General features: G+C 36.7%; 1 protein-coding gene and 1 long non-coding RNA gene across 4 annotated transcripts in view; one reads left to right on the forward strand and one right to left on the reverse strand.

Moving 5' to 3' along the window:
- The window catches only part of QSER1 (glutamine and serine rich 1), a 78,704-nt gene extending 69,758 nt beyond the window's left edge, over positions 1-8,946 (forward strand). For all 3 annotated transcript variants that reach the window (XM_060018654.1, XM_060018652.1, XM_060018653.1), the window contains 3 exons: positions 1,876-2,028; positions 3,255-3,350; positions 4,593-8,946. In XM_060018654.1, the coding sequence (XP_059874637.1) occupies positions 1,876-2,028; positions 3,255-3,350; positions 4,593-4,733 (390 nt within the window). In that variant the 3' untranslated portion in view covers positions 4,734-8,946. The remainder of the gene's footprint in view (positions 1-1,875; positions 2,029-3,254; positions 3,351-4,592) is intronic.
- LOC132429851 (uncharacterized) overlaps positions 1-15,942 on the reverse strand; it is a 57,026-nt gene that overhangs the window by 21,962 nt on the left and 19,122 nt on the right. Inside the window, exon 2 of the long non-coding RNA XR_009520397.1 lies at positions 11,417-11,533. This is a non-coding gene — a long non-coding RNA (uncharacterized lncRNA). The remainder of the gene's footprint in view (positions 1-11,416; positions 11,534-15,942) is intronic.

Consider the following 15,942-nt stretch of genomic DNA (forward strand, 5'->3'; position numbering starts at 1 on the left):
ACAAGTCTGTGTGAACTTATGTGTGGACATAAGTTGTCAACTCCTTTGGGCAATTTGTATAGCTTTTTCACATCCCTATTTTATCTGAACTCCACATAAAAGTGAAAATCGACTTCATTTTAGCTAGGTGAAAATTAAGGCTCTGAGATTGATTTAGAGGTTATGTGACACCAAACTCTGACTAGTAGTCCTGTATTCTTCACTGACATGTATTGATACTTGCAGAGGGGAAAGAAAAAGTTCAGAAGCTAGTAAGACACCCGTGCTAAGAATTTGTTCTGCTCACTCCTAGTCCAGTATTTTCTGTTTAACTGCTGTCTTCAAATGAAATATTTTGGGGAGAAATACCATGTTTCCTACAGACAATGGAATGTTGTTATCTGAATATTAACTAAATTTTAAAAATGACCGGTTTTGGCTAACCATTTTAGAGATGTCAAACCAGTTCTCTAACAACTTGTATTAAAATAAAGCCACCGGGACTTCCCCGATGGTCCAGTGGTAGAGAATCCACCTTAGAATGCAGGGGAGCCGGGTTCAATCCCTGGTCAGGGAACTGACCCTGACCCACGTGCTGCGGGGCAACTGAGCCCATGCACCACAACTGCTAAGCTCACGCACCTCAACTAGAGAGCCTGTGTGCCGCAAACTGCAGAGTCCACGCCCTGGAGCCTGCACGCCACAACTGGAGAGAGAAGCCTGCACACCTCAGCGGAGATCTTGCGTGCCGCAACTAAGACCCGACATAGCCAAAAATAAATAAATAAAATAAATAAATAATAAATAAATATTAAAAAAAAGAAAAATAAAGCCACCACTTGGAATTTAATAGACTCAGTAGAATTTTTTTTTTTGCGGTACGTGGGCCTCTCACTGTTGCAGCCTCTCCCATTGCGGAGCACAGGCTCCAAACGTGCAGGCTCAGCGGCCATGGCTCACGGGCCCAGCCGCTCCGCGGCATGTGGGATCTTCCTGGACTGGGGCACGAACCCGTGTCCCCTGCATCGGCAGGCGGACTCTCAACCACTGCGCCACCAGGGAAGCCCTCAGTAGATATTTAAATCTTATGCAATAGTTTATGGTGAATAACTGAAATATTCATTTTCATATTCTTGTTTTCACAGGAAAAAACACAAAATTTCTAATTTTGAAATTATAGTTATTTAATATAACTATAAATGATAATAGTGATGTCTATGATAGATAGTTTTCATTTATAGCAATTTGCATTTCAAAGCCAAAATATGCATACAGTATTAAAAGTTAGAATGAAGCTAGAAACAAATAGCTCACTATGGTAGGAAGTGCCAAAAATTCTATTATTTCTATTAATGAAACAGTTCACTCCTACACTTTTGTTTAGAAAATTAAGTTGTTTTAGAATGCACTGTTTGAGGGGTCACAATACCAGGTGCTTGGGAATCTATATAGAGTTTGGGAAAGAGTGACCTTGCAGGTTGAAACTGTTTATAAACAGTTGAAGCTTACAAATGTCCTTCTTTCCCCTGCCTTGAAGCCAGAGAGGCATTACTAGTCTTACTCATTCGGGAGTCCCCATAGTGTCACATGCTGTTGCTTAAATCAGGTCATAAGTTTGGCCCAGATCCAGGGGATGGGGAAGTAGTTTCCACATCTTGATGGGAGGAGCTACAGAGAATTTGTGGCCATGTTTAACACCCCACATATGTTTGTGTATGTTTGTATAGATTGTATATATTTACCGCACCCCATCAGTACCCGCCCACATATATTTTTTGAATATATGTACATGTATGAATATATTTCTATATTTTTTAAAAATAAGTTTTGAAAAGCTGGAAGTAGTTGAGATCACTTTTCTGATGTCAGTTATTTTTGCTTTATTTTATTGTAAAGAATGCCTTGGAAAGTTTTCCTGAACTAACAATAATTACTCGAGACTCTAAAACAAAAAGTGGGGGATCTGCTATTTCTAAAATCAAAATGAATGGCAAAGCTTATAATAAAAAAACTCTAAGAACTTCTAAAACAACTACTAAATCTGCACAAGTAAGTATATATTGATTGATGTAATTATACCTTCTAGTTTTCAATATAAATCCTACTTCAAACATTGAAACAAGCAAATATTTTACTCTGTTGTTAAATGTGAAATGGTTTCAGGTAGGAATGAGCAGCTCTGGCCTACAGAATAGGGACTCGTTCTTACTTTTTGTTTTTCTCCATTGCCTAGCACAGTATCTGGTATATGGTGAGTGCTCACAAATTTTCTAAATAAGACTAATAATCATCCCATGCTTATAATTATATTTTTAATATTTTTGTGTGTCACTGGGTACAAATGCATACAGATAAGTGGATATGCACACATTCCATAAGATTCAATATTCCATATCTGTAAAATTATTAAAATTGGAATTCATTTATTTTCAAACATAGTCTAAATTATTGCCTTTTCAGAAAGCAGTTTAGCAACATATCAGTTCCCCATCAAAAATGTGTTTTGTAGAATCATTCACAAATGCATAAAAACCATATGCCTTTGCTCATTGTAGAATTAGTTGTAAGAACAATTCCAGTTATATATCACCAGCGTGAGACTAAATAAATAATATTATGTACTTTTTAAAAAGAAGAGAGAGATTCATTCATTCTTTCAATTAAAAAATTTGGTACCTATAGTATACCAAATATAGTTTTGAGTACTAGGAATACAACAGCGAAAAATGGTCCAAAATCCTGCCCTCATATAATTTCTCTTGGGAGGGTGGTGCTTAATAAATAGAAAGATATCCAAGTTTTACTTTGGTTAAAGAAAAAGAATTATAAAAAATAAAACTGCAAAACAATATATATAGTATGATTCCCTTCCCATTACAAAATTAGTGTTATTGATATATGTTATACATATGGAAGCATGCACATGGAAGAATATGTGACATACTGTTAACCTTGTTTACCTCTGAAGCAAGAATTATAGAATTCTTTACCTTGTAAGTCATCTTCTATGTTTACTGTTTAAATTTTTTGTAATGTTTAACTTTTTTGAAATAGTGTATATTTATATTCAGGAAAAAGAATAAAGATTTTAAAATACAATTTAAAATCTTATTTTGAATAAGTTTCTTGTCCATATTAATACATATTAATATCTAGCCATATAAGTCATTTTTAAGATTTCCATTGAGACTTTTGGTCTAGTATTTTCATAAAAGTATTCTTAGTTCAGATGCTCCATGAAATAAATGTGTCTATAAACTCTTTTCTTTTTATAGGAGTTTGCCGTTGATCCAGAGAAAATACAGTTGTATTCTTTGTATCATTCACTCCATCATTATAAATACCATGTTTATCTCATATGTAAAGATGAGGTAATTACTTTTTCGTTTACTTAGAAATGTATGTTTTTCTGAACTTTATGAAGACTGTAGCTGTAGCATTTATATATATAATTTTTAAAGATTACACTGCAGTTACAGTTATTACAAAATATTGGCTATATTCCCTGTGTTGTACAATATATCCCTGTAGCCTGTCTTACACCCAACAGTTTGTACCTCTCACTCCCCAGCCCCTATATTGCCCCTCCTGCCTCCCACTGGTAACCACTAGTTTGTTCTCTATATCTGTGAGTCTGCTTCTTTTTTGTTATATGCACTAGTTAGCTACAGTATTTTTTAATGTTTTAAAGAGAATTGTTAAAAATTGTTTTAAAAAATGTGTCTGTACTCTAAGCGTTGTGCTCAGATTAATCTGAGGCTCACCATCGCATAGGAGCTGTAAGTGGTAATGTTTTTAAGCTGTTATACTCGCTTTACGTTGCCATAATAAATGGCACTTTATTGCATTCTCTTCTCTCATACGTATAATGATCCTGCTTTAATTAATTCTCGTTAGTCACTGCTTTGAATATCTTGCTGTCCTCCTTATCTGTAGAATGGCCTTATCCCAGTTAATTGCGGAGAAAATGGGAGTTTTGTCCCTTGGCATGAAGAAATGATAGTCAAAATTTAATTGTAACTTTTAAGTATCAATTTAAGTTGCTCAGAAATTATGTATGACCATAATAACACTTGGTGGATAGGATGTAAGGATTAATCTCAGAGGTTAAATGGTTGTAGACAGTAAGCTTTTTTGACAAGCATTATCAGTTTTTTAATTAAAAAGGGTTAAGTTGGCTCAAGGCTGTACAATCATGTGTTTGATAATGGTCTGGTGTGGAAAGACGTTCATAAATCTAACCTCTGTCTAGCAAAGGAGAAAGTAAAGATGGTCATGTAAAGTATGTTGGCTATTTTTACAATGCCCTGAAACGCAGAACTTACTCCAAAATTTGTCATTCGGCTTTTAACACAAATGGGAGTAATTGAGAAAGTTTGAACCACTTTTCCTAGCCTTCCTCCCAGCCCCCATGTAGTCAAAAATAATAGGATCAGACCACCCAAATTTATATGAAATAGTCATTCTCCGTGGATGGAATTTTTAAAAAAAATCTGTACTTGTAGGTGAATTTATAAATCCTCTTTTCATTCAGGATATAGAAACAGTAAGCCCTCATGAAGAGCTTATAAAGTGATAAGTATAAACCAATTTGGTATTTCTTTTTATTTTAGATTTCTTCTGTGCAGAAAAAAAATGAAGATTTAGGACAGGAAGAAATTGTCCAACTTTGTATGAAAAATGTAAAATGGGTGGAAGACCTATTTGAAAAATTTGGAGAACTTCTAAATCATGTACAGCAGAAATGTTCCTAACATTTTCACAAAAATTCCATCTATTTTCTAGCACTAATAAGACGGCAGAGGCGGGTGGTCAAAGGGGGTCTAGGGGCCTCAGATAATTGAATGTCAAGCAGTGGTCTCCTGCAAGCACGCCTGCTTTGATCATGAACTTGCATCCTGGTCTCTGCTAAAGGACAGTGGTGCTGCCAAGGAAGTCAGTCCTTTGGAAATGGACCTAAAATCCCACCACGTTTTTATCCTAATGAACGATTTTTCTACTTTGTAAACCATTGGGTAACAGTTTTATTTTCAGAAATGTTTTTTGACAAATGATGAAGCATGCACTAAATATAATTTTTCTTTATTGCTAGAGAGATAACACTTAAGTAACATGATTATTTTTTCCTGACTCTGACTAAACACCAGAATGAAAGAGAGGTGGCAGAAAACATGTTAATATTCATGTCTGACCACAAAATGGAAAGTATTGTACATTATGTAAACATATCTGGTGTGATGTGACATTCTGTATGAGAACATCATCAGTTTAAAATGTAAAATTCAGAAACTGCATTCTGGTTTATGAACTCCTTTTACTTTTAACATGTTCAGGAAACTGGATGTGGAATTGGTGCAATTCTATGACTGCTTTTTGTGTCAAATTATATGGTGATGAAAAAACAATGACATACTATTTTCCCTATCTCAAAGAAAAGTATTTTCCTTTATACTGTTTTTCCTTTGGAAAAATTTTCAATTGTACATTTTATTTCACTAATAGTTGTATTTTTCACAAGGAAAGTGTTGTGGTTATAATTATGTTTGATGTATCTGTACTACACTTTTCATTATTTTCAGTAAATCTTATTTAGTTATATATTGAATTTCTATTGTGAATTCTATCTTGAGGTAACCATTTTTGTTTATACAGATTTGCTTCAGTGTTATCCAGAATATGCATTCAGTACTAGAATTAGTTTAGCTTTATAAATGGGGTTGTGTTAGACACTGCAGGAATTTTCTAATTCATGAAAATAAATTTCTTAGTAAACTAGCACTTGGTTAACTGATCTGTTGAAGTAAAAATTAACCACATTATACATTTTGAAGAATAAAATTTATAATTAGACTACATGCAGTGTTAAACACAGCTTACCCAACTCTTAGAACTGGAAGTGGTAGAGCCCTCCTTTTGGTGCCTTTCCAACCTTTATATATGCTATGGTAGCTCTCTTTAGTTTGATAGCTAGTGTTTCTTCAAGTAGTTTAGCTGAGACCATGAATGTATTAGGTTCAACATGACCTTCTGTTTTATTTGTGTTTGCCAACAGGATGCCTTATTTGTTTGAGAAAAAGATTTACTAGTGTCCTTCTAAATGATCTCCTTTTTTACGATTCTAAAGAAGTTGTTAATCATCATACTTTTATTTTACCACCATTTAGTGCCTTAAGTAAGTCCTATCAAGAAAGCAGTGTTACTGCTCAATGCCCAAATAAGACGTGCTTATGTGGATATTGCTCTTGTCTTGATTTTGAGTTAACAAGCCAACTTCTTACACTTAAAACCTTGGTAAACTGGCAAAGAATTAAAAGTAACACGTGACTTGATTTGAGAATAAACGTTGTAGCATTGGGTGAAAAATGAGTATTTGAGTTAAGCTTACATATTTATTTCTGATGGTTATCTTATTGAAAGCAATAATCCTTAATCCAACAATCCTTGTACCTGCCATTAGACAAGATAATCATGGAAATTTCTCTCAAGGATTAAATGTTCCATTTCTGAAAGTCTTTTGAAAACCTGTTTAGGCAGCTTATTTTGAAAACAAAAGTAACCTATTAGATTCATTTTGCCTAACTCACTCAAATGAGAGAATATCAGCAGTGAGAGCATCATAAAATTAATTTTGCTAAGTGGAGAAGAGTAGGAAGCAGCCATATTTCTTTCTGATATTGACTCTGGACAGAATTGGTTTCTTTCATTTCCAAAGTGCAGAAGTAGATAACTACATCTCCTAACGTAGTGTTGTAAGTATACACCTTTACGTTATTTCCCCCAGCTTACTTCCCTGAAACATTGATGGTTTAAACATTTTTAAAAGCCATCCTGCACTTAGGTTAACTCTTGATGTACACGTTTGAAATCACTAGCCACATTTCCTTCATGATAAGACCCATGGAAAACAGAGACCTTTCCTTGTTTCCTGTAGAAAATAACCCATTTCCTTTTCAACTGCAGTTGCCCTTCCAGCTGTTTGCAGTTGTATTCATATTAGTCAAATCAGAGGCCAAGTGTGTGATACTGCCTGGAGGAGAGCCAGTTGCTTTGCACCATCTTCTGTCATTTGATCCATATAGCATAGGTGAAGACGTCAAACTCAGGCCTTAGTGAAGTGGGACTATTAGTATGACATCCACACGTGAGTCCTTTCTTTGTATGAAGTTGAATAAATACCTAGCTGGTTAGCATTCACATTCCTTGCCAGGGAGTTTGAAATGTATAATATAGGAATAACCTTAGGTTGTAGATGGAGTTCAAGAGATAAAGCACATGTTGCTACAACCCAGGAAAACCTGTTTAAGAAAGATTGGATTTTCCTACCTACAGAAACCTAGAAACGATTTACTCCTTAAAAAAATCACTTTGTATTGGTAATTACTTCTAGTTCAGATTAGTGGTTAGAGAAAAGGGGCCTCCTTATTCCCATTTCATGATGACCCAGTTTCTACTTAATTGATCTTCTAATGAAGTCATAAATTTATGATTTATGAATTATAGTAAACAATAGAAACTGCCCATTTTTCTGTTATACTATCAGATAGAAAACATTGATGAGATGGAAAAATCTAAACTTAAAATGGCCTAGAAAATATGCAGATTACCTTTAAATTTCTAAATTTCTTTTAATTTCTAAAATAGTGAAAATTATTGATGGCTCACATCATTACTATTTTCAAAGTCTCACTTTCCTTTTACTATACATATTATTTTTGTTAAAGCAGCTATTTTCCAACCTGTGATTTTGGAGATATACCCATAAAGCTAATATGGCAGCAGGGTTATTGAATCAGCTTTGGGTCCCAGAAGTTGCTTCAGATGTGCACGTCGTGAATTTTATTGTATCTATAGAATACAATTTTGTTTTAAACTGTAGTTCCATCTGTTTCTCAGAAATACTTTTCAAAGACTGAAATATCCCAGGATAACTGCTTCTGTGTCAATTACACTTGACACATAACTGCACAAATGAACAATGTACACTATTGGTTGTACATTAACTTACACATATGACTTTTGGCACCTGTGTTCACAAATGCATGTTTTGGCAAATCACTGTTATTTATAAGTGACAATAATTGAAGTTAAGGATACAAAGAAACCTGCATTTGTAGTCCAGAGTTTTAAGTGGTCCATAATACAATGTATGGAAATGTGAAAGACAATTTTGTATATTTGTTTGTTACTAACTCAGATCATTAAAATGAAAACAATTTTTTAAACAACAAGATCAGAATGTTTTGGGGTTTGGTTTTTTTATTTTTAAGAATTGAAAACTGAGGTATTATCCATGCATCATCATGTTACAGATTCAACGTACATTATAGAGTCCTAAGTAAAGTTATTAGGTACAAATGGTAAAGGGCCCACCCATCATTTTCTCAAATGATTAAGTCAACATTTGATGAGTTATTCAGCTTCAGCTGACAATATCAGAAAGTATTTAGGAGTTTCTGTGTTAAGATACAACTCCTTTAGCCCTTTTCCTCCTATAAAGAAGTATAAGTTCTATAATTTCTAATTTTTATTTGAAAATAATGCATAGCTAGAAGTAATTGCTGATATCCAGATACTTTTTATTATCTATATAAACTGTTGAATAAGTAAAAAGGATTTTGTCTTGACTGATCCTTTAATTTTCAGAATAAGATTCTGCCTTTACTTTCATGTAATATTTTAAAATATTAAGTATTTCAAGTAAAAATATTGTCAGCATATTTGCTAGGTTTTAGTTTTGATTATAAAAGCACTTTTCACTCCTTGATTTTTTTTTTACACAGTACAAAAATAAATCTTTAATCAATGACCTCTATCAAAAATTTTTAAAATTCTGTAACATCTCTGTTTTATTCTCCACTGGCTGCTGAAATTGCTGTTCATTTTAGAAAATGGTCATCGTTCATATATTTTAGAAAATAGTCATTATTCAAATTATACATACGGCAAATCTAAATAATAGTACTTATACTACACTGCTTGTTAATGTCTTGTTACTATATGGTTCTTTTTATTAGCATTTTTAAAAATATATACTTTGTATCTCAGAGAAGCTCTCTAAACTCAATTATTTAACGTGACCTTCTCAAGGAAGATGTGAAAGAGGATACTTCTGCTCTTTGCTTTCCATGTGGAAATGTTTTTATTACCAGAAAAATAATAAAGCTACTCATTCCTGTACAAAAAAAGTCAAAGAATACAAAAAATATATTTTAAAAAGATATAAATCACTCTCTACTAAGTCTTGACATCAGCCTAGAACAAACATACTGTTAGTTCCCAGTATGGGATGGGTCACAAGATTTAAGCCTGTATGGATTGGCCCATTTCTGTGGTATGGCTTTAAGTAAAGTCCTAAATTTCAGACACCCATGTTCAAATGAAAATTGAAAAGCACATTCCTAAGTGAAATAGAAATTATCTGGATCATTGATCATTTCAGGTTACGTATGTATCTGTTCTTCAGTTAGCATGAATAATTTAGAACTGACTGGTTTCAAATAAAAGGAAGATACAATTACCTATTAGTCTATTGTTAAGCCTTATCTATTTTGTGATGTTAATCAGGAGTCAAGAAATTGCTTTATAAGAATAGCTTATGTTTTATGTAATTTACCTATGATGTATATAGTTTATTGTTTTCTCTCAAATCAAATACAGATTTTCTTTTAATTTAGCTTCTTACAGTATTTAGAATAAGGCAACAATGAAAATCATTTTAGACATAGAGTTAAAAATAATGGACATGGTAGAAATTTTTCTTAAATTGCAGCCAAAATTATCTTTCTCCTGTCCTTCCCCTCTTCACAACCTTTCCATGGCTTTTCATTGCCTTTAGCCCAGACTCTGTCACAGTGTACAAAGTCCTCTAAGGAATGGTTCTTCTTTCCCCATTGTGGCCCAGCCTGAAGGAACGTGTATGTTTTTTTCTTGCCTTCAGGTTCCCTCTGCTGAACTATTCTTCATCTTTTAATCTTCAGATTTCACTTTAACATCACTTCTGTTTAATCAGACTAGGTGTTTTTTTTTTTTTGAAGTATAATTGATTTACACTGTTGTTAATTTCTGCTGTACAGTAAAGTGCCTCAGTTATAGATACATATACATTCTTTTTTATATTCTTTTCCATTATGGTTTATCCCAGGACATTGACTATAGTTCCCTGTGCTATACAGTAGGACCTTGTCCATCCATTCAGCATGTAATAGTTTGTATCTCCTAACCCCAAACTCCTAGTCTACCTCTCCCCCACTTCCCTCCCCCTTGGCAACCACAAGTCTGTTCTCTATGTCTGTGAGTCTGTTTCTGCTTTGTAGATAGGTTCATTTGTGTCGTACTCTAGATTCCACATATAAGTGATATCATTTAATATTTGTCTTCCTCTCTCTGACTTATTTCACTTGGTATGATAATCTCCATCCATGTTGCTGCAAATGGCATTATTTCATTCTTTTTTATGGCTGAGTAGTGTTCTGTTGTACATATGTACCACGTCTTCTTTATCCATTCATCTGCTGATGGACATTTAGGTTGCTTTCATGTCCTGGCTATTGTGAACATTGGGGTGCATGTATCTTTTTGAATTATGGTTTTCTCTGGATACCTGCCCAGGAGTGGGATTGCTGGATCATAAGGTAGCTCTATTTTTAGTTTTTTAAGGAACCTCCACACGGTTCTCCATAGTGGCTGTACCAATTTACATTCCGACTAACAGTGTAGGAGGGTTCCCTTTTCTCCACACCCTCTCCACAGCATTTATTGTTTGTAGATTTTTTGATGATGGCCATTCTGACAGGTGTGAGGTGATACCTCATTGTAGTTTTATTTGCATTTCTCTAATAACAAGAGAGGTTGAGCGTCTTTTCATGTGCCTTTTGGCCATCTGTATGTCTTCTTTAGAGAAAAGTAATCAGACTAGGTTCTAACCCTCTGGACCAGATCATATGCCCTGTGATTCCTCTAATGTAGGATTTACCACACTGTTGTGGCTGCTTGGTCCTGTTGTCTGATGACAGGACCATGTGTGTTTTCCTCACCATTGTATTCCCAGCATCTAGTGCAGTATCTGTTCTCATTAAATATTTGATGAATAAATGGATATATGAAAGGAAACTTACAGGGAACATTAAAAAGGTAAAAACAGAAAAGTATACAATGAATTTTGCAATAAAGGTGTTCATGATCTTAGTGAGCAATAGTAATTGTGACATCAGAAAAAAATGACAATATCAAGAGTTTGTATAATAGGAAAGTTGCTGGTATTTTATGAAAAAGTGAATGTAGTGGCTATGATTTTCTCCATTTTGCCCTCATGCAGAGAGAGCCCAGGGACGAGGACTTCACATTCCTCTGTCTTTGGGGCTTGAGACTCTCTAGACAGAATAACTAGGGAACAAAGTCCTGGTAAAAATAAATGAATGTTTCTGTTAGAGGTACTCACTGTGAGCAAAATACTCTTGGGAGGAGGGTTCATTTCTTGGGGAGGGTCAGGGAAGGCTTCACGGAAGCAGTAATGATCGAGTGGAGCCTCAGAGTTCGGGAGGACTTCTAAACAGGGCTGGATGAAGAAGGCATAATACTTAGTTTGTATTCAGGAGAATGGTTTTGTCTCAGTTCTGTCACTAAACTAGCTCTATCCTCAGGCATGTCATGTGAAGCCTAATCTGGGTGTTTTCTCATCCAGAAAGTAAGGTAAGAAAGTCTTCTAAAGCTGTTAATCTTCTCTGAATCTGGATAGAGAGGCTGGAATATTGGGAGAAATGCAAGGCGGTTCAGTTTGGCAGCACCAAAAGAGAGGGACAGCAGAATGGTAAGAATGGCTTTACTCCATTATTTACAGTCTTTTACTAACTTGCAAGACTGTGTCAGAGTCATTAAGTAGGTATCTTATACACGCACACACCCTAGCAGCGCTTAGTTCATCCGTGACACTAGCATAAGATTAAGTAGAATCATGTCTGATGTCACCAGTCAGTTGTGAAGTACTTAAGGTCAGTATCCACATAGTCTTCATCTTGATATCTCCAATAGCGTGGAGACTTTTACACAACGGGCACTTAATAGGTATGTGTTGAGTAGATGGGTGAATGGATAAATGGGGTTTTTTTTGGAATCAGTTCAAAGTGTTTTCAGGTTGACCTCTAAGTAATTCAAAATATAATAGTGAGTGGCCCATTCCCTGCTTTCTCTATTTTTAGAGGAAAACATCTCTTATAGAACGCATCCTTTGCATGTCACTCTGAGTTTTCACTCTGTGCTTACTTCTCAACAGACCAGAGTCCATTCTCTTAATTCTTATATTTAACTTCCGTTTAGTCAATGGAAGTGAATGGGCTATCATCAGACAGCAGCTGTCTTTAAGCAGTGAAGCAGAGAAATTCAAAATGCTAGCAACAAGCCTAACAGAACCTGGCTTCAGAATGAATTTTTTTAATTATCCTTGTTTACATAGACTATTTATCAATGACTTAAAAACTGTTAATGGGCAAATGAGCAGAAGGTCTTTCCAATGCCAGTCCTTCATTGAGTTTATTATAAGATAATGTTATTTGACTAAAGTAGAAGTCAGGAAGTTAAGGTTTTTCACAGCCAACACTAATGCAGATACATTAACATTACCACAGGAGTCTGCAAACAATTCACTATCAAAAGGATTATGTATTAAAGCACCATTCACGAAGCACTGCAAAGCAAAAATTTGCCTTTTTGGGCTTCCCTGGCGGCCTGGTGGCACAGTGGTAGAGAGTCCGCCTGCTGATGCAGGGGACACGGGTTCGTGCCCCGGTCCAGGAAGATCCCACATGCCGCGGAGCGGCTGGGCCCGTGAGCCATGGCCACTGAGCCTGCGCGTCCGGAGCCTGTGCTCCGCAACGGGAGAGGCCACAACAGTGAGTGGCCCACGTACCGCAAAAAAAAAAAAAAAAAAAAATTTGCCTTTTTAAGGTATACCCCGTACTGCTCATTAACAAACACATGGCCATCCAAATGAGAACGATGAGAAGTCATCACTGACTGGAGTCTGAACACCACTGCATTAGTCTTCTCAGGCTGCTATCACAAAATACCATAGACTATGTGGCTTAAACCACAGAAACTTATTTTCTCCCAGTTCTGGAGGCTAGAACTCCCAGACCAAGGTCCAGCAGAGTCAGTTGCTAGTGAGGGCTCTTTTCCCTGGCTTACAAATGGCTGCCTTCTCGCTGTGTCCTCAAATGGCAGTGAGAGCAGGCTTTGTGGTGTCTTTTATACAGGCACTGATCCCTGCATGAGTGCCCCTCACTTCATGACCTCACTTAACTCTAATTACCTCTCAAAGGCTCCATCTCCAAACCCTACCACACTGAGGGTTAGGGCTTCAACATATGAATTTGGAGGGACAAGTAACATTCAGTCCATAACAACCACTAACTTATCAACTATGGCATAGAAAAGGTGAAAATCATCACTGATTTTCTTGAAATTATCTCTGGTCTACCAGGAAGCAAGAACACAGTTTATATACACTGCTGTCATCTGCTATGAGATTTTCAGAGGTTCACAGTGAGACTCCCTCATCATAGAGATCAAAGACTTTCATCACTGGGCTTCCCTGGTGGCGCAGTGGTTGAGAGTCCGCCTGCCAATGCAGGGGACACGGGTTCGTGCCCCGGTCCGGGAAGATCCCACATGCCGCGGAGCAGCTGGGCCCGTGAGCCATGGCCGCTGAGCCTGCGCATCCGGAGCCTGTGCTCCGCAACTGGAGAGGCCACAAAAGTGAGAGGCCCGCGTACCACAAAAAAAAAAAAAAAAGACTTTCATCACTGAGACGTATTCTTTGAAATTCACACAGGCAATAACATCCTGTCAGTTCCTAACTAAACCTCACCTTTCCCCAGTTCTCTTCTTCCACTGTCATTTTACTGGTCCTAACCACCATCAACTGTAGATTACTATAGATTACTATAGTAATCTATGAATTGCTGTTTCCCCCACTTCCCATCTTGCTTTCCTTCCATCCATTCTCTACAGAGCAGTTGGTGATTTTAAACACCACTGGAAACCCTTCAGTGCCGTCTGTTGCTCTTAGGATAAAGGCCAAAACTTTACTGGCAACCTCCACTTTCAGCCATGATGGAGTAACAGGGACCAGATGTAACTCTGCCTTATAAAGGAGGCCAAAATTATCAAAATGGTTTTCAAACATTTAAACAATAGGCAGCACAGGATAGTAATCTGAGAGAAGGGAAACAAATGACTTGAGCCCTCCAGCTGTCACAGCTTACTCTCTGGAAAGTTTCTAGGACACAGCACAGGAACAGTGAACCCAGAGCATGTAGGTCTTGCTAAATTGAGACAAACTTCAGGTTCTGGGGAGGCCTAGGCACCTAGAATTTTAAGCGCAGAGTACCGGAGAGGAGAAAGCTGCACAAAAACAGTTCTGCAGATCTGCAGAGGGTTCCCCTCAAGAATCCAACTAAGTACTGACTGACCAGCTTACATGTGGCAGGACACTACCAAGGTCAAGTAAAGGACCGCCAGAAAGAGTCAGAACAATCTCCCGAGCTCACACAGGAACTAGCAGCATTCATGTTCCCACTAGGCAGATTGAAAAGACTTCCTAACACTGGGCATTAGTAGAATCCTCAGGAGATTTTTGTCTCACTAGTGCAACAAAATTGGGCCTGGAATAAAGGCTGTTCTGGACTCATCTAACAGAGCTTAACAGCAATCCTGAAAAAAAATTCAATTGTTTTTAAGTCACTTAATTGCATCCCAGAACAAAGCCCCAAAATATATAAAGAAATACAAAAAAATTTCCAATACCCAACAATGTAAAATTAACTTTGTCATCAAATCAAAAATTACCAGGAATGCAAAGAACAAGAAAATACATCTCATTTGAGAAGAAAAATCAATCCATAGCAACAGAAGCAGAAAAGATCCAAATGATAAAATTAGTCAACAAGGATAATAAAACAGCTATTCTAAATATATATGCTCAAGAAGGTAGAGACAGGGGACTTCCCTCGTGGTGCAGTTGTTAAGAATCTGCCTGCCAATGCAGGGGGCACAGGTTCGATCCCTGGCCCAGGAAGATCCCACATGCTGCAGAGCAACTAAGCCTGTGCACCACAACTACTGAAGCCTGTGTGCTGCAACTACTGAAGCCTGTGCACTCCAGGGCCCGCGTGCCACAACTACTGAGGCTGAGCACTGCAACTACTGAAGCTGCGTGCCTAGAGCTCGTGCTCCACAGCAAGAGAAACCACCGCAATGAGAAGCCCATGCACCACAAAAAAGAGTAGCCCCCGCTCACTGCAACTAGAGAAAGCCCACATGCAGCAATGAAGACCAACGCAGCCAAAAATAAAAAAGAAATGAAGGAAACAATAGCAAAGATCAATCCAACTAAAAGCTGGTTCTTTGAAAAGATAAATAAAATTGATAAACCTTTAGCCAGCCTCATCAAGAAAAAAAAGGAGAGGACTCAAATCCATAAAATTAGGAAAGAAAAAGGAGAAGTTACAACTGACACCACAGAAATACAAAGGATCATAAGAGACTACCATAAGCAACTATATGCCAATAAAATGGACAACCTGGAAGAAATGGACAAATTCTTAGAAAAGTACAACCTTCCAAGACTGAACCAGGAAGAAATAGAAAACATGAACAGACCAGTCACAAGCACTGAAATTGAAACTGTGATTTAAAAAATCCCAACAAACAAAAGTCCAGGACCTGGTGGCTTCACAGGCAAATTCTACCAAACATTGAGAGAAGAGCTAACACCTATCCTTCTGAAACTGTTCCAAAAAATTGCAGAGGAAGGAACACTCCCAAACTCATTCTATGAGACTACCATCACCCTGATACCAAAACCAGACAAAGATACCACAAAAAAAAATTACAGGCCAATAACACTGATGAACATTGACGCAAAAATTGTCAACAAAATACTAGCAATCCAAATCCAGCAATACATTA

This window comes from Delphinus delphis, chromosome 8 (assembly GCF_949987515.2).
Source record: "Delphinus delphis chromosome 8, mDelDel1.2, whole genome shotgun sequence".
Taxonomy (NCBI): domain Eukaryota; kingdom Metazoa; phylum Chordata; class Mammalia; order Artiodactyla; family Delphinidae; genus Delphinus; species Delphinus delphis.